The 25,215-nt window shown below is 34.2% G+C and overlaps 1 protein-coding gene across 2 annotated transcripts in view; it reads right to left on the bottom strand.

Annotated features, from left to right (window-relative positions):
- Nucleotides 1–25,215, bottom strand: part of BBS7 (Bardet-Biedl syndrome 7) — a 31,800-nt gene that overhangs the window by 804 nt on the left and 5,781 nt on the right. The window contains exons 3-18 of one of the 2 annotated variants that reach the window (XM_058549993.1): nt 25,049–25,111; nt 23,620–23,795; nt 21,075–21,261; nt 18,976–19,048; nt 18,424–18,540; nt 16,635–16,765; nt 12,909–12,993; nt 11,762–11,864; nt 9,931–10,123; nt 8,623–8,697; nt 6,218–6,283; nt 4,706–4,845; nt 2,859–3,023; nt 744–853; nt 511–614; nt 257–319 (exon numbers count right to left, since the gene is read on the bottom strand). In XM_058549993.1, the coding sequence (XP_058405976.1) occupies nt 257–319; nt 511–614; nt 744–853; nt 2,859–3,023; nt 4,706–4,845; nt 6,218–6,283; nt 8,623–8,697; nt 9,931–10,123; nt 11,762–11,864; nt 12,909–12,993; nt 16,635–16,765; nt 18,424–18,540; nt 18,976–19,048; nt 21,075–21,261; nt 23,620–23,795; nt 25,049–25,111 (1,851 nt within the window). Of the gene's footprint in view, nt 1–256; nt 381–510; nt 615–743; nt 854–2,858; nt 3,024–4,705; nt 4,846–6,217; nt 6,284–8,622; nt 8,698–9,930; nt 10,124–11,761; nt 11,865–12,908; nt 12,994–16,634; nt 16,766–18,423; nt 18,541–18,975; nt 19,049–21,074; nt 21,262–23,619; nt 23,796–25,048; nt 25,112–25,215 lie in introns of both variants that reach the window. The other variant, XM_058549992.1, reaches the window with a different exon arrangement.

Consider the following 25,215-nt stretch of genomic DNA (forward strand, 5'->3'; position numbering starts at 1 on the left):
GGTTTCTTCATATATATAGATTAATTATTGCATTACACTTATTTCACTTCTTAATTTTTACTTGCATTTTATCAAGAATATTAAATATTAAAACTAACTTGACAAAATAAATATTTGGTGCAATAAATTGGTTGTCACTGGTTCATGACTGCTATAATCTCTGCCTGTCTCCTTCTGCCCAGCTTCTCTCACATGATCCTTCGCAAATAGCCAGTAGAAAAGAAATATGGCAAGGTATTCTAGAATGTCCACTAACCATAGAGTCTTTCAAGATGTGCAGGTTGCTTTTTGTATTCTTCCTGGAGATGATCTGCCTCTTCTAGAATACAGCGATATTCTGGTATCAGAAAGTTTGTATTTCCCTCATGAACCTGCAATTCCTTATTTAAATTTAAAACAGAAGCACCTTAATGTTCAAAATTCAATCCAGTGTAGCTTTAAAGTCTTTACAATTTTAGAAATCTCATTACAATAAAATAATGATCATGAGTCCATGACACATTTACTTACTTTTAAAGCATCAATTAACTGCACTTTCTTAGCCAAAAGCAGCTGGTACTCCAGCTTTGGGTGGATTAGCTTTAAAGTGTGCTTGACTGAGACTTCATTTATTTCTAGAAGGAGTTGAGCCAAGCACAATTAGGTAAGTCACTTTGATCAGAAACACTCTTATTGTAACGACAACAACCAAAAAAACCCCAGAAAGAATGATTCATTTTTCTTTCTTTCTTTTTTTTTTTTACCGTATGATATGTTGAGGTTAATTTTCCTTTTTGTAGCTTCTTTAGACAGCACATCTTTTAGGATGGATATAGCAGAAATGTTGTCAGATTTAAAAACTCCTTCTCCTTTTCTATAAAATTAATATATTTTTTAAAAGAAAAGCTTTAGAAGAAAATACATCAGTAAATATGTCCAGTAAATACATATTTTGTGACTAGAACCTAGTGTTTAGATTTCATTTGATTTTAGATTTCTTTATATACATATCTTATTAATATAAAGAATATTTAAATACTGTTATATTACCGTTATATTAATTCGAGTTCTGAACATACTTGTAAAACTAAACAAAACTTGTCAGATATACGTCTCCTAAAGATATGACAATTTATAAGTCTTTCATTTAAAACAACTTTTTTTCATTTTCTCTAATAAAACTTCCAATAGCTAACCCCTTATGTATATAAAATGCATTCAGAATTGCTTACTTACATATATGTTTTTCTTTGATATAATCACATAAATTACAGCGTGACTATGTGTTTCATCCTTAAAAGAAAGCTGATATCAAACCTAAGAGTAACATCATCTGTTCTTCCATTGCCACTTCTTCTGGTCACAGGACCCTTCCTTCTCTTCAGGGAACCACTCCTCTCTCTCACCCTTCTCAATCCATATGGTTTTACTGGCATTGGCCTCAGTCCCGTCTCTGGGACCTCAGGAGGAACCATTTAGCAGTGTATTCCATACCCCTGACCACAGCAGTCCATGGCTTGACAATGATACTCAATCCTGGACTTTTACTGGAACTAGTGAGAGAGAGGCTCTATGGTAGCTGAAGAATAAGTAGAGTTTCGACTGTTAAGAAAAGAATATTTAAGGACACAGAAGGGGAAAGTGTAAAAGTGTGCTATTATAAAAATATATAATATGTCAGAGGCATATCAAAATTGTCTGCTATAATTAAAGTGTGAGGTTCACTGTGGTACTTCAAAACAGGGGTCATTACTACAGGTTTAGACACAGATAAGATCCCCTGAAGGGTACAGGGAAGCACCACCACAGAACTGAAGCTAAAACCATTTAGCTTGGTCCCAAAGGCTGCATTCTGAGGTAAAATTATGTGTTCACTGCTGTTTTCAGAACTTAGCATGGTGAAGTCTCAGCTAGGAAGCAGGAAGTTAAATACCTCAATACTCTGCTTAGGGAAAGAATCCTTAAGAGACAGAGACAGAGAGAGGATAATAAGCCCCTTCCTCTCCAAACATAACGAAACTGAAAAACAAAAGATCAAACAAAAACAACCTACAGATGTGAGAGAGAATAAAGACCCTTAAGAAGTGTGAGGGTACAGGCTCAAAGAGGAGATGTAGAGAAATGAGTCTACCCATGAAGTAGGCCATTTCACATTCAGAAAGAGGAACAAAGGAGAAAAAAAAAATCAGCCTCTACTGTATTCAGAAGTAGAAATTATGGGAGCCTATGAGAGGTGAGTGTGAAGTGACAGTGAAGGGGGCAGGAATGCAACCAGGAGCTTGAGAAGAGTGTAAACGAACAGAACGACCTCACCTCATAACATGACAGCCTCAGAAGCCTGCATGTTCTAAGCTCTGAAGTTCTAAGCCATTTCCTATTTTTGCAAAAAGAAATTCAATTGGAATTTTTATTGGAATTAGGATAAATGTTCCAATCAATTTGGGAAGGACTGCCATGTTTACAACTGCCATGTCTTCATACTGATGACTACAGAATATATTACTCCATTTAATCACATCTTTTATGTCAATAAAATTCTCAAGTTTTCTTCTTGTAAGTTACGCATATTTCTAATAAAGAACATTCCTGTAGACTTCACATGGATATTCTGTTATTGTTATTGCTACTCTGGAAGGGTCTTTCTAAACAATTTCTTTTCTAACTGGTTATTGTTGGGAATGGGGAAGGCATTGATCTTGCATATTCGCCCGTATTCAATCATTTTTTAAAACTCATTAATTCCACTTGTTTTTCCATAGATTCTCTTGAAAGTATAGGTTTTCAATCATATTATTTGCAAATTATTCCTGCGTTAAATGAAAATTTAGAAGCTCCATTTATATAAAAACACATTTGAACCAGTAGTAAGTTTTATTTACCTGTAGGTGCTTTCAAGTTGTGTATCCAGGAAGGTGTTCTGAAAGTAGAATGTCACACATTCTCCTGCTGGAGGTTTTTCGGGAACCTCAGGCAGGCAAAAAACCACCCAGGAGTGAACTTCAGCAAAACTGAAATGGCCTGTTAAAGTCAGTGTATTCATGGGTCTGTAATTTAATAGCAGAGGTACACATTTGTGCGTGGGAATACATGGAGGCAGAACAGGTACACAACACATTAACAAACAGAATTTTGCAATAGTAGCTAAACAAATATAAAAAGTCTCCATTTAATTTTTCTCAGACTAATCTTACCCATTAGATAAATGAACATTCTGATTTCATGAAAAAAAAAATGAATGCTTATCTATACCTGTGCTTTTAATATTCAGTTAAGTGACATAAATAGCTTGTTTTCATTATAACATGCTTTACAAATAAAATTCAGTTTACTCAGGTAGATTTCACTTTTTAAAAGTTCATCTAGTGTTTCTACTATATAAACTACAAAACATACTTACACAAGAATCTCCTTAGGGAAAGAATCAGTATAATGTGAAGGCAAAGAATTGGGCCTTTAGGTAAGATAGACATGCATTTGAAACCTTGCTCCATTATTTACTAGCTGTGTGCCATTGGGCAAGTTAGGAAATAAAACCTTCTATCTTGCAGGGATATAAAATAATACTTTCTATCTTGCAAAATCACACACACACACATGCACAAACAAAAGGTTGTAAAATAAATCAAACGGATAATTATAAAGAGTTAAGAAAATGCGAAGTTTATGGAATCAAAGACTCAGAAGAAATTTTAAGAGGATCCAGAATTAAGAAACCTAAGAACTAGAAGGGACTTTTGACCCTTTTGACCCATTCAGACCAACTCTCTCATTTGCAGATGAGAAAACTAAAGCCCTGAGAGATTAAATTACTTTCCTAAAGTCACATAGGAACAGACATAAGATTACAATCTGAGTCTCTTGATTCCCAGTTTGCTGTTCTTTCCAGCACACCATGATACCTCCATTAACAACAACTTGGACTTTTAAGCAGGAAGACACCGCAAAAAGAATCTGTTCTCTTTAATGTTTTCCAAAAATCTTCCTTAGGAATATTTCTCCTTACATCTTACTTAAATTACATATCTGTAAAATTACAAGCTGCAATAGAAAAAACATGGGCTTTGGCTTCAAATCACAGCTCTGTTTCTTATAGCATCAAGTTACTTTTCCAAGCCTCCATTTCTCATTAGTAAATTACCACCTGTCTTGCTATAAGACTTAAATTATAATCTCTAAGCACCTAGCACAATGCATGAAAAAGGAAAAGTATTCAATAATTGTTCATTTCTTTCCCTTCTCCTTCATTTAAACCCAGGTCTCTCATCTTCAGAGAAGAAAGCAAAACTACAAACAGGAGGATGCTTAAGTTAGAATGTAAGTCAGAAACAACAGGGACTATCACAACCAATTGCTCTAGCAGTATTCCCTGAGGTGAAACAGAAAGGAAATACAATGTTTGAGACTAATATAGTGAGATCCTGTTCACAGAGAACTCAAATGCTAAACAGTATTTGCTCACGATAGGAGTTTGAGAGAGAGAACTGTTACTCTACTGATCTCAGAATGGTAATATATGAGAAAGATAGGAAAGTCCAACTCAAACCAGCCTCCCTAAGCAGACAAAGAATCTTATATCTATTAGAAATACTAATCCATAGCATTTAAATATTTATTGAATTTTTAAAATATACAAATGGCTACCAGAATTTACACTACAAAAATAAAAAGTAAGTTTATCTGCATCATGTAATATCCTAAAAATAAACTGCTCTCTCCTTTGTCCTACCTGTCATGATCAATAAAGTGAGTTCTTTGATGGAGTGAAAGGGGTTTGATAAGGTACTGGCGGACCTGACAGGTTTTGGGTTGAATTCTTGGAGTCACATATGCTTGAAGTGTGCCATACTGGCCTTCGATTGAGCGAATCTGATTCAACACAAAAGAGGACGGAAAATAAGAATAATCTAGCAATATAAACATTATCTTTAAAATGTCGAACACAAATAATCAAGTACTTATGCTTTAATCTCCTCTGTAGTATTTTAAAGGAAATAATGACATTCTATTAAACAACTACTTTTTTACCACTAGAATAAAGGAAAATTTAAAAAATTTTGGCAGTCAAAAGTAAAATTAATCCACCTATAAAAGTTATCCCCACCACATATTTTTAGGTGATTTGTCTATACTTAGCAATGTTATGCCATTCCAAAAGACACACATTCTCACATACTACCCTATCACATCTAAAAATACAGGTGTATAATATATTTTATAAGATTCACATCAAAAATGGTTAAAATTTAGACACTTTTGTTGAAGGGATAAGTAAGTTTTCCAAATAACTAAAACTTATACGGATTACTTCATTTTCTCAGAAATGGGGGTATTATAGACTATAGCTGTTATTATAAAAATCTATTTACAGAAAAAAATGTTTCCAAGAACTTAATTCTTGACTTTCTATGAAAATAAATGTATCAAAAGTAAAATTAAAAAAAAACTCTCACTTCAAATTAAATAACTAAAATAGATTTGTGTGCTACAATCAGTATTTAATTATAAAAGTTATTATGTTACTAAGTTGCTAGAGAAAATTATAAAAGATTTTCTCTAGAACAGGTAGTAATAACTGACAGCACTGGAATGCAATCAGAAAAATCCAGATAGTAGGAAACTATAGGGCAAATGCTCAGATACTTCAATAACCAATTTACCTTATTTGGACCATGACTAGATCGAACAAACTGTAAAAACAAAAATCAGTGAAATCTGAACACTAAATACTTGATGATATTAAGGAATTACTGTTAGCTTTTCTTAGGTGTAATAATAGTATTGTGATTATGTTTAAAAAAAAGAGTTCTTATCTTTTAGACATATGTATTGAAATATTTACAAATGAAATTATAAAATATCTTGTATTTGCTTTGAAATAATTTGGAATGCAGAGTGACAGTATAAACAAGACTGCCATGAGTTGATCATTGCTGAAGCTGCAGTCATTACTTTTACATATGTTTGAAACTTTCCATAATAGAAAATTAGAAAAAAATTTCCAGTTAGAGAAAATTTAGGATCGGTAATTTTAGAGAAGGTGACTGGTTGGGTGCTAAAAGCAGAGAAAGTCGTTTGGGCTGAATTAAAACCTAACAGGTCATTCAGAAGTCATTACTCCAAAAGGACTCATTTCAGGGAGAAATTTAATGCAAAGAAATGATATGATATGTTGCATGATATACCAAGGAAAAAAAGAAAGTTCAAACTTTCAAGTAAAGGTAATTTCAAACATTTTTACCTTGAGTTCCAGCCTTGTGGTATTTGCCTGGCACCGATAAGTGGCGAGAAGAAAGTTGTCATTTGACTGGGAAGAATTCAAAGTTGAGGAAAAGGATGAATCCATGTTTTTAACAATAAAAACAGCATCGATAATAATAATGGTTACTATTCACCGAGCACACATCACTTGGGTCGCACTGTGCTAAACGCTCTTTGCTTATTCCTACAAACAACCCTATGGTAAGTTTTACTAAGTAAGTTTTAACAGATGAAGAAACTGAGGCATGAGGGGTTAGGTAAATTTCCCAAAAGCTTGTTAGTGATGAAACTGGAATTCAAATTCATATCTTTAAGACTCTAAAGCTCATGCTCTTTCCATCTTCAGTCTCTACAATAACATTTTAAAATATTAACTGTTATTCTAAAAATTTAACTGATGGTGCAAACTCCTAATGCTTATATGATAAAGACAAAAACACCAATGTTTGGCGTTGAATGTCTTTGATCGTCACACATACTTATACAGGACCGATAAATATCTATCTCCGTATTCCCAGCAAATAGCACAGTGCCCGGCATTCTGCAGGCATTCAATACATGTCTGTTGAATTAAATTGGAGAGGTTACTTCAAGTATTATAACTTCTTGAAACTGAATATTAAATTACTAAAAATAGAAAAATATATCTGGGTGCACGAATTACAAAAATAGACAAAGCAACATGAAATATTTGATATGAAATTTTCACGTACTGCTATTTCCCTATTTTTAACAAATAACCTAATAAATGAAAAGGATGCTAATATCAAAAAGAAGATTTTAACCTTTTGATTTAAAATAATATAAACTTAATAAACACAGAGGATCAATCAACCTAAAAATAAACATACTTTTGCGTGATTAAAAACAAATGTTATGTACTTAAGTATTTATCGATAAAATGACATAGATTAAAAGAAATAAAGTGTCTGGGATTAGGTTTGTGATGGGGGAGGAAGAGAGCGAAGAGCATAAAACAAGACTGGCCATATGGTGAAGTCAGTAATGAGTACACAGAGGTTATCATACTATTCTTTCTACTTTAGTATATACTTGAAATCTCCACAAGATTTTTTAAAAGCCATCATTCTAGAAAATAGGTTTTAAATTAGTATAAAATACTAATTTCAAAGAATCCTGTAGTGATGCAAATAAAACAGGTTAATCTTTCATAGTAACTTAGGAATTAAAGATTTTAAGTTTATATTAACTTGATTTTTTAAATGATCATAAAAATGTAGGTCCTAATCTTTTATGTTTTATTCTCAAACAGGGATGACAAACCCTATATGATAACGTAAAACAACTGTTATAGAATTTCTTACTAAAAAAGAGCTTTACTATGAAATTACATTGAAAATTATTCCCTAATATAGCTATCAACTTTGTTCTTTATCTAATCCTTTTATTCCTCCCTTTTTTATATGGATAACTACTTGCCAACTCCAGTCATCTCCTGCTCTGGCTTGCCTTCTCCAGTGCAACTACTCCACACCTTATCTTGCCCCTGACTTCCCTTCAGGAGCCACACCTAGCTCTGAGACAGCTAGTTTGTAGTTCGTACTAAGCAGAAAGATGAGACACAGTGAGCATGCCCCAAAGCTCTGACTCAATCTCTTCCCAGGGTCTTTGCACATTGTCAGTGCTCAATAAATGTCTGCTGTATGACGGGTAAGCAAGATTCAACAAGCCCAGAGAAAGTGAGGAAGGGCAGGCAGAAGGAACAGATCATGTTCAAGTGTAGAAATGTGTGAAACTGTACAGTATTTTCAAGAAATTTTAAGAACCTCAGTTTGGCAGAAATAACGTGCATGGGAGGGAAGGTGGCAGCTGGTGAGAGAGGTTGGAGATGTAATCAAGAGCTGAATCACGGAAAGTTTTTTATGCCACAATGAGGAATCTAGACTTACATGCAGCAGGAAAAAAGGAATCTTTAAAGGGTTTGAGAAAGAAATGACACAGTGATGTTTGTGTTTTAGGACGACCTCTCTGGTGGCAGTGTACAGCACAGCCTGGAGGTGAGAGGCAATACTGGAGGCAGAGAAACTGGTAAACGAGCAGTCCAAGCAAGACATGATGAGGGCCTGGAAAGTTAACAGAAGTGGAAATGAAGCAGACTAGAGGTACAACAGCCAGGGAGGCAGAACTGCCAGAAACTCATGACTAACTGGATTTAACAGATCAGAGGAAGGAATCAGGAACAATAGCCCAGTTTCTGGATTATCTGAGGATAGGGAGAGAGAGCAGAAGCAGATTTTGAGGGAAAGGCTATGAAAGGAAAGACTGAAGAAGAAACATCAAACCTTAGGAGCATTTATAGGCGTTATTCAAAATGGCATAATAGAAATGAAAGGGTCTTAAGAATTCTTTATATTTTTTACTTACCTCAGAATCACAGCTGCTAAAGCTGACAACAGCAGAATTTTTATCCACATCAAGTAAATCTATTGGAACATCACTCTGCAGTCAATATTTAAAAAAAAAAAGGTTCAGATGGAAAACTAAAAATTTTCACAAAACATATTTTCTCTAAGAAAGGGTTCTCCTTAGTTTTAGTTTATGTTCATCTTTAAATTTAACAGTATAAGTTCTCTTAATTTATATTTGATAATACGTATTCCTAGAAAATAAATATAATAAAGAATAAATTTTATATTACAATGACCTACTTTTTTCTAATTTAGATTATCAGAGATCATAGAATACCATCTCTCACTACCCCCCTTAAAAGCATAATCTTCCTATTTTTGTCAGTGCTAAAAATGTTACCCATGGGCTGCAAATAATCATATGGCCATTCTGATTATATCAGTTCATTTTGATCAATTTTAATTTCACCTACGACACAGAAAGGAGAGAATTTTTGGTATCCTCTGGAAAGAGAGAGTTTCTAGGACAATGCTGTTGCACTGCGTTCTATGTGAACGGTGCTCCTACAGTTGTTCAGTGCAGCAGCCTTCGGGCTAGTATTACTTAAGAGAGACTTCTGCCTTTAAGTTTTAATTAATAATCTCATCTTTCCCCTACATCTTTTTAAACCTTCTCTTCTTCCTCCTGTTTCTTTCTTTCTCATTTTCTGATGGGTTTTCCATCTTTTGCTTGTTTTCCATTCATCCTACTATCACCCTTTTCCATTCCCTGAATATCGTCCAATTTGAAGAAAAAATAATTAAATATATTGATGGATTTGCGTATTATTATCCTAAATCCTAAATTTCACCCTTTGGGATTATCTACTTGGCCTATTGATCTACCTAGAAACTGGTTGTTAACGAGCTAGCTGTGCTGTAAGCTATCATGTTATTATTTGGAGCTTTAAAAAAGGTTCTAATACAGGCATTAAATACTGGAGTTTTTTAATTTGCATCTCTGTTAAGATTCTTCTAAAGGTTAGCCAAAGAACAAAATCCTTAGTGTTCTTTCTGACTTCCTGAAACTTACGTCCATCAGTCTTTTGTTTAATATGTATAGGATAAATAAACAGTAAAGATATAATTTAGATATGAGCGAACTGATTATTTAATGGAAGATTAAGATAAACCTTTAAAATTACTATCTAAACTAAATATAACACTTAACAGATAAACATTTTAAATTACTGTCTAAAACTAAAAGTGTTCAATAATTAGTGCATATGACTGGTTTGCAAAATAGATCCAGTCGTAAAACGAAGAAATGAAACACTTTGCTTACCTGTATTAAGACATTATCTATTGCTGTCTGCACCTCTAAGATAAGGCTGTAGCTGGCATCATCTTTATTTAAGGTAAATTTGTCATTTACACTAAATGAAGGTACTGCTGATTTCGCTTTGCTCGACTGAGAAGACTGCTGATATTTCTCTCTTTCCTGTAGTACCTTAAACTGCAGATGTTCCAACTCACTCCTAGAGGAAAATATACACAACCTTGTCACCTATAAGTATAAACATTTGAGGTCCTTAGACTATTTACAAATTTGAGACATTTACTTCTGCAAAATGGATTTTTATTGGTTGAGCTGGAACTATAACACTAATAGGAACAAAATTTTTGCTTCTATGATGGACCAAATGATTCCACATTATTTATCTCTGATCTAAAAATTAACACATCTACTCAGTCCCATATCATCAATATTAATAAAGAGTTGTAAGTACCAGGGCAGCTAAATAATCAATTCTATACACAACAATGAATTCTAACAAATCTGGTTACAGTCACATACAGTACGAATCAGAAGAGAAACTGATTATACTGGGGCAGAGGAACATATTAGATTTAATGAGAAGAAACAAAACGTGTGAAACCAGTAAACATGTGCCTTTCAGTAAGACGTTAGGGGAGACAGACAACACAAGGAGGCGGCTGCAGAGTGCTAACATTCTGGGGGACCACAAGGACGATCAGGAGCCAGTGGCACAGCTGAAGTTCTACCAAGGGCTGGAGAGGATTCTGCTGAGACTGAAATTAAGAGTCTCTCCAGTTAAGGGGAAAGGCCATATGCAAACGAAGCAAATAGTAATTGGGATAGGACAACATGAAGCTCAGCTAGCTCCAACTTAGGAGGAAAAGCCTGGGGAGGAGCTTGGAAGGGATATGTGCAATGAACAAAGAAAAAGACTCATTCATCCAAGAAACATTTACTGAGTGCCTCCTACGTACCCATGTTCCAGGTGCCGAATGAACAGAACAGACATAAGCTTCTCATGAGCTTACATTCCAGTGGTATCAGGAGGGGGTAGACTTGGTTACAAACGTAAGGTACTGGGCTGAGGATGTGCCAGAGTAGTCATTAATTTTACTTGGTAGCCCTGTTGCATGAACATTAAAGCTTGCTTTCCTGGTGGCTTTGGTGAACTGACTTGTGGTGAACTTGCGGTATGGCTTTAGTGAACTAGTACTTGTGGCGTTTTGCTGCCTTAACTTCTGCAGCCCTCAACTACCACCAAAAAAAAACCACAGCCCTCCCTCCTCCAAGAGGCTGGCAAGGGTGGAAGCAGAGACAGCAGTCATTAAAAGTTTCAGCAAATCTCACTTCATTGTATGAGGCAATTTTACTTGAGGCTAGGGTCCTTGTCAAGGACTTGTCAAACTGAAAAGGCCACGAAAGCAATCCTTGAGTCTAGGGGAGTCAGCATTATTCACTTCCAGTATGAAAACTTATAAGCCAAAGTTACAGACTCAGAAGGGTCCACAGGAGCAGTGAATGTTAGAATTAGTGAAGAATAGAGCTATCTGTGTTGGTTTCTTTCTAATGTCTGAAAACTAAACATTACAACTATCTATAATCAAACAAATGAAAAAATACAATTCTTGACCTAAGAAAAAGTCAATATAGAATAAAGCATACAAAAAGTATATTTCTAACTCTACAATATTAATCAGCACTTACTAATGGTCTCACACTAATAAACTTTCATTAAAATAGGTGATAAACTAATTAATTGCATAATTCCTTCCAATAAAATGACTGCATCTATAACTAACAAAAGACAACAACCACATACTTCACGAAATGAAAAAAAAAGGCAAACAAAAATTACCGTAAAGAAGAAATTTTATTCTGCATCTCCTGATTAATTTTCAGTTCTTCTCCTGGTCCACTTTCCTTATGAACAGGCTCTGTTGTCAGACCTGTGACCCAGCCTGGAGAGATGAATTACAATCGTGCACCACTAAGTGCTGCTGGTGTCAAAAGAAACCCCAATATACACTCCCCTTTGTCCAGCAACATCAACCTCACTTAGTGTTAGGACTTATCCCTCTTTAAAACACGAAACAAAACACAGAAGAAATCAAGCTGGAAAATAGTCAAACCAAAAAGAAATTACTTCAGCATTTTTTGATACTATTTTTGTTCTGCCTGAAATAGTATACTACTATGATTAAGGAAACCTTTAACTCCTTAATTTACAGTTTTAGTTTTCAAGTATGGAATAAGTCAACATATTCTAGCAAATACAAAAATAGCTGACAAATAAGAATTGTCTTTCAAAAATTATTTTCATGGAAAGTTAAATTCTCATATGACCATTATGAGAATGTAAAAATGACCCACTCAAAAAGCAAGTTTTAATAAGAAATGTACACAGTAACAAAACAGAAAGTTCAGCAAATACTTCTTTTAAACGAAAGAATATCATTTAATTTTCAAAGATACTCGAGACATGCTAATGAGTACCCTTAAAAAGTATTCAAATGTTAACGATTTTATAAATTAACACACCCACTCCTTCTCTCATTTTTTTTTTTTTTTGTGGGGAAGATCAGCCCTGAGCTAACATCCATGCTAATCCTCCTCTTTTTTGCCGAGGAAGACCAGCTCTGAGCTAACATCTATTGCCAATCCTCCTCCTTTTTTTCCCCAAAGCCCCAGTAGATAGTTGTATGTCATAGTTGCACATCCTTCTAGTTGCTGTATGTGGGATGCGGCCTCAGCATAGCCAGAGAAGCGGTGCATCGGTGCATGCCTAGGATCCGAACCCCGGGCCGCCAGTAGCGGAGCATGCGCACTTAACCGCTAAGCCACGGGGCCTCTCCTTATTTTTTAACCAATAAAGCTTTTAATGCTGTAGGTAAGAGTGACTTACTAATAACACTTTTTAAGAAAGTAGTCATCAAAAGCAATTTATTAAATTTATATTTTTATTATTGATTCTTTCTTCAGCTACCGATCACCATTTACCTTACCTGAATATGTGGATACCACGATTTCATCATAGCCATCTTTCCCTACACAACCACCCTGGATAGATGTGACACTTTCAGACAAAGCCTAAAATAAATTTAAGATCAAGTACTTTGTTAATAACTACGAATTTCACAGATATGTTAAAATAAGCCATAAAACTTACCTTCCTGTCCCCAGACACTTGACATATATACTGAATACTTATGATGTGCAGACACTGATTGGAAAGGCAAAAATCCCGCACAAATGGCAGAAAATTCCAGAGGTTTTGAATTTTGGGAAACAAGACTGAAAATGAGTCATCTATTTGTGTGCACCACTCAGCTACAGTAGTCATCTAACGAGCAAAAACTGATTATTCAAGAAAGAAAAAATTACATAAGCAAAACTCTCAGTACGTTTAGTATATTATCTGTATTCCACAGACCACCTCTTGAGTGTTTTCTCCAAATAGTTTTTTAGATGGATAAAGAAGATGACAGCCTATATGGAACCTTTAGGAAATTTGTTACTATTGACAGAAACCAAGTTTCTCAGATAGTTCAGGATTTATCTGTCTTTTAAGCAATACTTCAACTGGTCAACTAGGAATCTGTATTTTAACAAGTACTCTAGGTCAGTGGCTTTCAAGCTATTTGGAAAGCAAGCAATAAATTTTATATTGCAATCTGGTATACATTCACACATGAACATATACTCATAACCTAAACACTTTGCGTTGTACTCTGATATATTCTAATCTAATCTATCTCATTAAAAAAAAAAATGTGTTGTCAACCCACTAATGGGTTTTGACCAGTAGTCTGAAAAACTCTGCTAGGTAATTCTTATCAGGCAATGACAAGAACCACTGTTTTAAAGGAGAAGGTGAAGAGAATGGACACTAGCAGTAAAAATGCTAGTTCTCTTAACCTTCCCTGTAGGAGACAAACCTCTGAGCTCTTCTGCAAATCAGGCTATCTTAGCTGTTCCTGAGGTTAATTACCCGAGAAACTCAAGTACCAAAGGTCTGATTATAAGTTTGCATAAAGTTAGGTTCACAGGTACATTTTTAATAAATGTCCCAGTGGATCGCACATATACGAGAAGTCTTGAAACTTTTTTGTACATGTTCCCGCTAACGTAATCCTGAAAAAAACCTATGCATCCCCCTCTATACTTTTAACCTGACCTTTAGATTTTTCATCACAACTGTAAATAGTTACAAAGAATGTAACTTCTGGAAGTTTTAGATATTATCATTTTAAAACAAAACTGTCACATCCTTTAATCATACCCAATAAGTCTAAATACCAGGACAAATTTATACACACAATCATTTGACTTAAAAAATGGAGAAACAAATCCTTATTTAACGGTTGGAAATTTTACCTTGTTCTTTTTTCTCCTTGAACTTTTACTTTCATTCTACTCGCCCCACATACATTCTTCTTAACATAATATACTCATATGCTTGAAATTTTTATACTTCTCTGCAACCCCCCAAAAAAATAAATTGAAATTTTTATCTTCTGTGATCATAAAGCTCTCAACATTAGAAATTTCTATCTTTATAATTATTAGTATACACAATTGATAAGACAAATATACAAGTTTGACAAAAGCAAAATTCTATACGAAATGTATCTTGTGAGATGAATGGGACTTTTTTCTTCCAAATTATTCATGTATCACAAATAAATATTATTTGGATATTGCTAGAGTGAGACTGGGTTCAACATCAGTTCTATTCCTATTTTTCATTTTCACAGATAAAAGTACTGATCAACCTTAGTCACATAAAGATGTTGACGAGAATTAAAGAAATTTTGTTGTAGCAAGTTCATTCAATTGTTTAAACATCTTTCAAGCTATATATCTAAAATCACCAACCAATCTACCACCAAAATGTTTTGTAATGACACATCATCTCACAACTCGATTAGGTCCTCCTTCAATTTATCGAAAGCAAAACATCAGAAACCATTTGATTTACAGAAGGACGTTTTACCTAGTCAACAGAGTCATACATGTGCTCACTTTCGAAGTGGTGTATCGAGTAACTATTAATCATAACTTTTACACTTTCATTCACTTAGAATTATCTTATTTAACCCAATTTATTCAGAAAAAGTTAAAATATCAAAAAACTGTTAATTTCTACATGTTTTTTGCCAGTGCATTTTAATGAAATTCATTTATCTTACGTACTTCAAACACAATTTTGTAAAAGTCTTAGAATGGCAGATTTAGCTAATTCAACTTATATTTAAAAAAACAGTCATATAACCATAAAACAAGAGATACTAGACAATATAGTATAGACACGGTTTATGTGAGTAACAACATGGAATGCCAATCAGGGGACCTAAACTCACAAAAGACGACCTTGGGTCATTCTTCAAAACATTGGCAAATGAATATATATTTATAAGTTTAAGTTAAAATATGATGTCTACAGTGTGTGTATATATATACATATATTCTCTTTTTATGATTTGCTCCTTAACTTTTTTGAGTAACCGACCACCCACCTGACTGTGTCAGACAAGAGGTCTTCTCCTGATTAGGAAAACAATAAAGAGTGACGGCATGAACCCAAGATGAGGCAGTACATATTTGCAGCCTTAGCATAATCTGAGAGCGGTACCTCTGTCATTAGAAGAAAGAGTTGGAAGGCAGAATCTCTTAGTGCCATATCTGGCAGAAGAGGGAAATGCTACATTATCACTGGGGTTTGGAATAGAAATCAAAGAGGAGACTTGGGGTCTGAGGAAAGTTTCTCAGGGGCTGATGAGAAAAAAACAGGAAATCATCAACAAAGAATTATTATACACTTTTAAGCCTAAACTATTATTTGCATCATTAGCAAGATGACTTTTTACACCAAAATAAGATGAACAAATATGAAATAAATCCAGAAACTAAGTTGCATGGTGTTTTTATCCTCATATTATCTGTATAATATACTTTATCTATGCACCGAAACATCTGCATTTGATGATCTTCAGTTAAAGTTGGGCCTGGGAGGGACTACTATTAAAGAAAATAGACAAAGAAAGAAAAGTTGATAATGAGTTGTGGTTTTTTTAAAAAAAAAACCAGCCTTAAAGCATCCTGCATGAGGCAGGATAGGGAAACTCTGGACTGGAGAACACCACTTCATGAAAATGAAAGATTCAATTTATACGAGAACGCTTCTCCATGTGACTGCCTATCTTGGGATAAACAAGCTTAATTACATTTAAAATATGTGAACTAAAAATTACTCTTATCTAGTATTTCTTCTTACACGGTTGATTTCTGGGTGGCTAGAACTGAAGTTGCTATTTTTCCCTCTCTGCTTGAAGATATTTTTGATATTGTCCTAACAATATGAAGTTTACTCCTAAAATCTTACTACTTTAAAACAACACGGTCTCATTTATGTTACCCAAACACACACATGTAACTCCTGTAATCTATTATACATTATAGAAACTAAGGCAAAATATTTAATACTTTAGATATACAATATTTAGAAACCAAATGAAGAAGTAATTTATTATTCAGCTTGAAGGCAATAGTCTATTATTTAAACACAAGAGTAGCCTAGAGAAGATTTTGATAACATCAAAGCAGCAATATTTTAAGCCAAATGTAAGATTTTAATATATTTCATTTACTAAAACTCAAACCATCATAGTCATCTCTATAATTATTTGATGACTAATCAGCACATATAGTCTTTTTAAAAATAAACTTACCTGGTCAAATCGTAGAACAGGTTCATTTGCATTATCAAAACTATACACTTCCACCATTCCATCATCTCTCCCAACAAGTAAATCTTTAACCCCATCACCCACAATGTCAAAGCTGTCAACACACAAAATACCTTTAAAAAAGATGATACATGTGATAAGTTATTAATAAAACTAATATAGTCAAATATATACCAAGTAAAGATGAAGAAAACATATATACCAAATCAGAATGGAAAAAAACCCAAAAAACTTGGAGCATCATCAGGTGTCCTTCTCTTTCCCATCCACATTCATCCATTTCCAAGGCTTTAAATATAATCTATATGGCAATGGCTCCTGAGTTTACATCTCTAGTTCTGGCCTCTCCCCAGAGCTCAAGATTCATATATCCAAGTTCCTATTCAGCATCTTCTCTTAGACATCCATTTGCATCTCAAACTTTCCACGCCCCAAACAAAATTCTTTATTCTCCTCTTTATCACATCCCATCAATAGTGCTCCTTCCCCAGTCTCCCCTCATCTCAGGTATGATACCACCCAGTTGCTCAGGCCAAAAATCTAGACTGCATCTCTGATTTTTCTTTTCTTCTCACTTCCTATATCAAACCCATTAGCAAATTCTATCAGCTTTATCTCCAAAATATATACTGAAATTTTCTCCTTCTTTCCATTTCCAACTACCATTAGCCTAATCCAGGCTTCTGGTATCTCTAGCCTAGACCAGGATAAATTATAACAACTGTAACTTCCTAACTGATCTCCATGTTTCCAATTTTGACCTGCTTCTGTCAAAATCCATTCTCCATGGAGTGTTTTTGTTTGTTTTGTTTTGGTAAATTAGATCATCTCATAACCCTATTTATAGTTCTCCAACGACTTCCCACTGCACTTAGATTAAAATTCAAACCCTTTTCCAAGCCTCACAAAGACCTACATAATTTGGCCCTACCCTACCTCTCTAACTTCATCTCATGCCATGCTAATACATCTAGCCACATTGGTCTTCCTACTGCTCCTCAAATGCATCAAGCTTACCTCTGCCTCAAGTCCTTTGCCCCTATTTTTCCCTCTTCCTGGAACATTCTTTTCCCCCAAATCTTTACATTATTAACTCCTTTTCTTATCAATCAGATCTCAGCTCAAATATCACCTCTTATAAGAGGCCTTCCATGACCACCCAGTCTAAAAGTCGTCCTTTACTCTGCCATCTATCACTCTATTACCCTGTTATGTTTTCTGCAGGTGACTAGCTGAGGCTATCTTATTCATTTGTTTATCCTCTGTCTCTCCTTGCAAGTATTTGTTGAAGGAATAAATGAATATATGAATAAATATGCTGTACCTATAAATAGCCATTTCACTACCTACCAAGTCAGATATAAATCCCCCTTAGAATGTATATAAGTTTCTTAGAAAACAAGAATATTCCCTGACCTATTGCACTTCTTCCTTGCCTAATACCAAGTACTCCCAAATTCCAATTAATTCCCTACACCAAACAAAGAAAAATGGATTTGAGCATAGAACGACGTTATAGATGGACATTAGCCCACAAAAGCGTATCTAACTCAAACTACTATTAGCATTTCTTACTTAAAAAAATTACACCAAAAGTATGATACACCTGCTAAATAAACAAATAGTAAATAAATCTGAGGTGGCCCTATGAATTGCTAAGCTAAGTCTGCCGTGTATTATGAATAAATAAAACAGAATGAACTATATAATCTAGGATATTTTATTTAATAATCATTGAAATTTCAGAATCTGAACTACAGCAAAAACATACCTCCCCTCGTCTTCTCATTTCGAATTTCCCATTTATGTATTGGTTTGGATGTAGTGATCTGAATAAGCCCAAGTCTTCCATCTGATGTTCCAAACAAAAGGTCTTCTCCAGAATCACCTAGTTGTAATTAAAGTCAACATATTATATTGATGCCACAACTCATAATATCTCTTTAAAATTAAAATATTTCCATATATATTGACTTTCATGTAAAAATCTCATTTAAAAATATTAAAAAAGACAGAAACTTAATTTGGGAGGATGCTTATATATTTACAGAATTTTATAACCATAAGAGATAAGACTTCTTCTCATCATCTGATTTTAAGATGAGAAAACTGAAAATTAAATCCAATAACTCATTAGTGTTAGTTACTGGCAAGTTATGAGAAGACAACTGTCTCAATTCCAGTTCATGTTGTTTCTACAATTTCCCATTTTATTCCTATTTTAACTTAATACACAGTTAAATTATTAAAAACCTGAAATATCTAGACTTAACTAAAATAATGCACTCCCTTATTTGACTGTGAAAAATGAAATCCTGATTACCGCCATTTCCATTGTGCAGTGCTAAAACAGTAGGAGGGCCAGGCACTTCAACTTCATACATCACATCAGACCCCTGAAGGAGAATAAGCATTTTAAAACTGAAACAAAACACACATTTAAAATAATATAGGCACTCATAGATAACATCAGTATTCATATGAAGTACTCTAGAATAAAACTGTTGAAAAAAATTAGGTCGTGAATATTAACTTGCATTTGTTACCAATTTTGCATGTTAACCCATTTTAAAATAAAATATATATAAAATGTAAAGATCAAGGAAAGAAATATTTAAAATATTCTCCACTTTCAATACTTTTCATTTTAAATACTTTGTTGGCTTGAAAACTTGACACTGGTAAATTTTCCTATCAAAACTTGCGAGAAACACGTCGCTTCTTCTGTCCTAACTTGAGAGCTTTAACTTACAGTACATTCAAACATTTAAACAGACCCAAAGGTACTTCCTAAGGAAAATTTTGGCTTTGCCTTTGGGTTTTTCCAAAACCCACTCCAGTGAGAGGCAGAATGACCTGCTATTTAGGTAAGAAAACAAGCTGGATCCTTTTATTCGTCGTCGTTTCAATTTTGCCACTTACAACGCTTTCATTTAGTGTATAGTATTTGCGAAGCTGTTCAAGAATGAGGCAGAAGTACTTATACTCACACGGAAAAAAAACAATGATAAATTATTCAATGAAAAAAAAATTTGCAGAATTATAGTAAATATGGTATCATACCATTTTTGTCTAAAAAATTTAAATATATATAGAACATATAAGAGAGCCATATGCTTTATCTTTTATTTAAAATAACACTTTAAAATTCACAGATACCTACATATAACTATATGAACACAAAAGAATACATACAAAACTGTTTAAAAAAGGCTACCTCTGGGGCAATGAATTGCCTAAAAAGGCAGACAGGAAGAAGTATAGAAGTGTGCAGGACAGAAGAAAGGTGTCAACTTTTTACTTTCCATAAATCCTTAGTGATTTTTTTTTTTTTTTAAAATAAGCATATGGTTCTCTTGTTAAACAAAGTAGAATCCTAGAACTCAGCCAGATCAATTTCTAATTGAATGCTAGCCAGCTCCTGTTAAAAACCTTATTCAAACAACTCATATTTGGGTATAGAGACTAGGGGAGAAATTAATCGTTTACGCCTCTAGAATGAACCTTGAACAATACTTTACTTCCCCATAGGCAAAAAAAAAAAAGCTCAAAGAACCACTGGATTTTTCCTTCTGTAAAAGGGATGATGCTAAGAAATGGCCCTCTGGCTATGAAATTCCAAGGAGCCTGTGGTGGCACAGAATAAACAGCTAGACTTTTTGTTCACTACACTGTCATCATCAGCCTAAGTTTCTGATACAATTACTCGTTATATGTTATTTAAATTTAAACGTTTTTTATGGGTCCTGATGTGTGTATGTGTATTTTATTGAAAGTCACTTTGAAGAAGACATAGCTGTAACTATTATTACTAACAACAATGGCCTTAAGCAGTTGTTTTAGCCAATCACAGTTTTTAATAGACATAAGGACAATAAAATGACTTTTTCCTCTATCACTCATTTACTTATCCAATAAAAACTTACTGAGTGCTTATTCTGTTCCACATACTGTCATAAACACTGGAAAAACTCAAATGATACATCCCTGATCTCAACTATCCCTTGTTAAAGCCTAACACCTGCTCCCCAACCCAATTTCCTCCTTCAATTTGATTTTTTGGCAGAGGGTAGAGTGATGGAGAAAGAAAACAATGGAAAAAGAAACACCGGCACAGGTTCTCTGTAGCAAAGGTACTCTATTCTGATTGTGTCAGCTCAGAAATTATGCATGGGGGTGGGGGGAAGTATCTTTTCTCCATATATGCCTCTCTAAAAACTTGCCAAAGATCTCAACACATTTGCCTCAAGTAAAAAAAAAATTAGTTGATCAATTAAAATATTAAAAACTTTTTTCCAGATATAATTTTAAGTAGTACATTCAAAGTGGTAGTAATAAAGTAATTTATCTCAAGTACACATTGTTCATCAATATTCATTTACCTAAATGATGAAAAATTATAAAAATGCAAAAAACAGCAACCTGTAAAACTCTGAGAACTCTGTCCTGGCAGGCCAAGACCGGTGTCATGCGAGGCAATCTTTCCACTGGCAGGCAGATGACATCATTGATTTTGTCCCCAGAAAGGTAATAATGTTGGTCTTTGCAGTCACAATAATGGTTATAGATGTAACTCGCACTGAGAAAGAGGTCTGAGCCAGATATGTGCCTGAGAACATTAAAAGTAATTTAAGATATACATATTTTAAAAATAAGCATAGGAAACTCCTGAATTTTTTCAGAGATAAAATAAAAGTTTATTTATACAGTTTGCTATCATTTGATCACAGACTTAGAGAATATAGCTTCCCTTCACCCTCAACTTAATTTTTAACCCTTTGGTATAACACTTGATTTTGAAAGCTGAAAATGAGGATCTTAAGGTGTCAGACTTCTCAAAAACTGAGCTCAAAAAAACTGAAAACAGACAAGACAATGATAATTGTCTATATCTGAAGACAATTAATATGTCAAAAAGTAATTTTTTTTGAATGTGTACTATGCGCCAAGCACTGTCCTAAGTGCTTTACATGTATTAGCTCAATCCTCATAACTCTATATAAACTAGAAAACATTATTATTCCTTTTTACAGGTGAATAATAAAATGTAATAACTCACCCAATGGCACACAACTAGTAGATAATGGAGTGGACTGCTGCTCAGGTAGTTTTTAACTCTAGAGTTTAGCTTTCTTACTACCACACTAAGGTGCCTGGAAAAGGCTATTTGAAGCGAATCTACTTTAAACTAAATGATAAACAGTGGAAAAATGATTTCATTAGAATTTTATCTTGAAAAAAGAAAAGTTAATTTCAAATTATATCTAACGAAATTTAGGCAATAACCACAACTATGTTCTAATTCTTAGACTGAATCAAGTTTTCACTTCGGGAGAAGAAATTTTTTGACAAAACTCATATACTAGTGTATTATCTTTCACTTCTGGATTGCTATCGCCATGTGATCATAAAGAGGGTAATTTTATTTGAAGCTTTCACCTATTTCTCCACCTCTAAGGTCTACTTAAAAATTTTTTGCTACTAAAATTATTCCTTATCCTACAATGATCCTCACTGATTTTATCTTCTTCAATTATTGCTTAGGCGGCCTCACTCTGTGGCTCTGCATACGATTTCAGTAGTCTTCTTAATATCATTTTTATCAACCTAATGAAATTCTATAGCTTTTCCAAGATTTGAAATTTCATTTTGAAATCCATCTGCATTATATTTGCATTATACTGTCCAAAGCACTACTTGCCAATCACTATTCTTGACAAGAGTGGGGAGAGATGGAAGTATTAAGCAGGGAAGGATGTGTGAATGGTAACCAGTTTTGTAAGTGGTTAGTTTCCTTATTGAATATATTCAGGTTACAACCTCGTTTTCCTATGGAACCTTATAAATGTGGAGATTCAGATAATAAATTTTCAAAAATTGAGTAAAGAACCTTTCCATCCCACCTCTGCCACTCCAGTAAAAACATTTAAGAAACTAAGCTAAAGAGGCTATGGGCTAGGAAACTCCTTACCTTCCCACCTCTGTCCACATACTTTTCTGAATGTGGAAGTATGCTAATAATTAATTACTTTGATTTTAGTATTTCACAATTATCATTGGCCACGTCTATCTACAAAAGCATTTCAAAAGTATTACATTCTTGTTAAACCACTGAAATTACTGCCACTTACCATTGTGTAATTCTTATCTAATCTCACCAAGCCAAAGCTTTACAGCCTAGACATCAGGACACATGCTGTGCATTATACAGAATTATCCAAGACAGCTGTGCATTATACAGCACTCTGGACTGAATCAGTAGTTTCCCAACCAAGGTCTGGCTGCTTATACAATCTGGCTGCATCAGATTCAAATGAAGAACTTTTTTCTTTTAACCCCTGCCTAATAATTCTGATCCTGCAGACATGAGGTAGGACAAGGAATCTATTGTTTTAAGCTTCCAAGGGATTCTCCTCAGTAGCAGGTTTGAGGAACAGTGGATTAAATGAACTTTTAAAACACTTTCTAGCCCCCCATGATTCAAAAACTAAAATTTTAATTGCAAAATTTCACATAACAGGAAGCCATTAAGGAGCTATTTTTCACTTAAAGTCTTACCTGACTCATCTGAAATTATACTCTATTGGTAGTCACCAATTTGGACGGCTAGCCTTTTAGCAAAATGATGCTACTTTCAAAACCAGAACTACCAGAGACAGCAAAGAAACAGGAAGATAAATACCTGGAAATTTCTTTCACTTTTTTCTTTTATACCTTGATTGTGAATCATAACTGAACCAACAAGTCAAAAATAAATGTATCAATACTATACAAGTCTTAAAAAGAAAACATTTCAACAACCAATTGATTTTGTATTGATTCTAGTTCAAATTTAATTTCTGACTGAAGTACCTTTAATCAACTTTATTTCCCAGAAAACCTATTGACGTATGCTACTTAATCAAATGTTTGTCACTATCCAAAATACTGTAAATGCATACATAAAAATTAAAAAGAATAAACATACATAGCTTTAATGCTTTCAGTGAGGTTTGTTTCAAAAGAGAGGAACTGTTTTCCTCTCTTTGTGAAACCTCTAATCTCAGATCCTGCAGCAATAAAAATTTTCTCCTGGGGTGTGTTAAGAACCCCTCCTAGTTCCAGTCTTGCAATCTTCTGCCCCGGTAAAGTCTTGAACACTGTCTGCAAAGATCATTGGGGAAAAAATTAAGTACACAAGTTTACTGTAAGCGTTGTCCTTTACCATAAAAAATGCTGTGATTTTAAACTTATAAAATATTATAGTTCTACTATATAGACACACCTTTAGATACAAATGTACTTACTTTGGTGGGTCTTCTGGTTTTTTTTACTAAATATCTTCAAACTTTGGAATATTTATTCCCACACATATTTCAATGACATCATTAAAATCTAAACTCTTACAACTCAAAGTAGGGCTCACTAAGCAGCGGTATTAGCATCACTAACATTAACAATGCAGAATCTCAGCCCCATCCCCACATCTACTGAACGAGAATCTGCACTTTAACAAGATTATCAGCTGGTTCCAATGGACATGTTTTTACAGTTTAATCATCTTTTTAAAACTAATCTCTCCTGGTTTCTTTATAATTTTTATAAATTTTAGTGTATAAATAAAGGACTATAGAATTTACTGAGAATCTGAATATATAAGTTAATATTTCCCTATTTAATTAGAAACAACATTTGTATCATTAATTTATTCCTGGTTATTTTCCATTTTATTATTGACATTAGTCTCTTAACTTCCTCCTCAATGACTTTATACACAGAGGATAAAATATCTGGGAGGATATATGAATAATGGAATAACGTTACATTATGTTATATAAGACTCCATCTTAGCAGACTGGACAGATTTTCCTGCTGGCCTGAAGAAGTAGGTCACCATCTTATGAGAGGGCCTGTCAGAGGATCACACAGCAAGGAATTATGGAGGTCTCAAGACCCTGAGAGCAGGCCCCAGCTTACAGACAGCAATAAGGTGGGGACTTCAGGCCTACAACAGCGAGGAACTGAATTCTGCCAACAACCATGCGAGTGTGGAATAGGACCTCGAGCTCCAGAAAGGAAGAGCCTGCCTGACATCTACACCACAGCCAGGTGAGACCTTGAGCCTGGACTCTTGACCCACAGACACTGTGAGATAATAAGTGTGCGTTGTTTTAAGCCCCTAAATTTGAGGTTATTTGTTACACAGCAAAGAAAACTCCCTAGGCTGTCAAAGGTGTTTTACAATCAGCTAGCAAATGACTCTTGTGCTGCCTGCAGCCTCATACTTCACACAACTACTTCCCTCACAACCCATTTTTCATTGTATTTTAGAAAATTTTTAATCTAGGTTTATTCATTAAGTAGGGTGTTTCTCTTTTAGAAAATCCTTTCCCCCCGAATAAAAAAGCGATACATACCACTGCTTCTCCTTTCTTCATGCCAAAGCACAGAACTACCCCATCGTGATCTCCAATAACCACCTGGAACAGATTGAAGAGAATCTCAAATTACCAGTTTTACGCCCTATTAACTGTATATGCGGAAAACAAGATTTTCAATATATAAATTATGATTTTAAAAGTAG

Source organism: Diceros bicornis, chromosome 11, assembly GCF_020826845.1.
Source record: "Diceros bicornis minor isolate mBicDic1 chromosome 11, mDicBic1.mat.cur, whole genome shotgun sequence".
Lineage (NCBI taxonomy): Eukaryota > Metazoa > Chordata > Mammalia > Perissodactyla > Rhinocerotidae > Diceros > Diceros bicornis.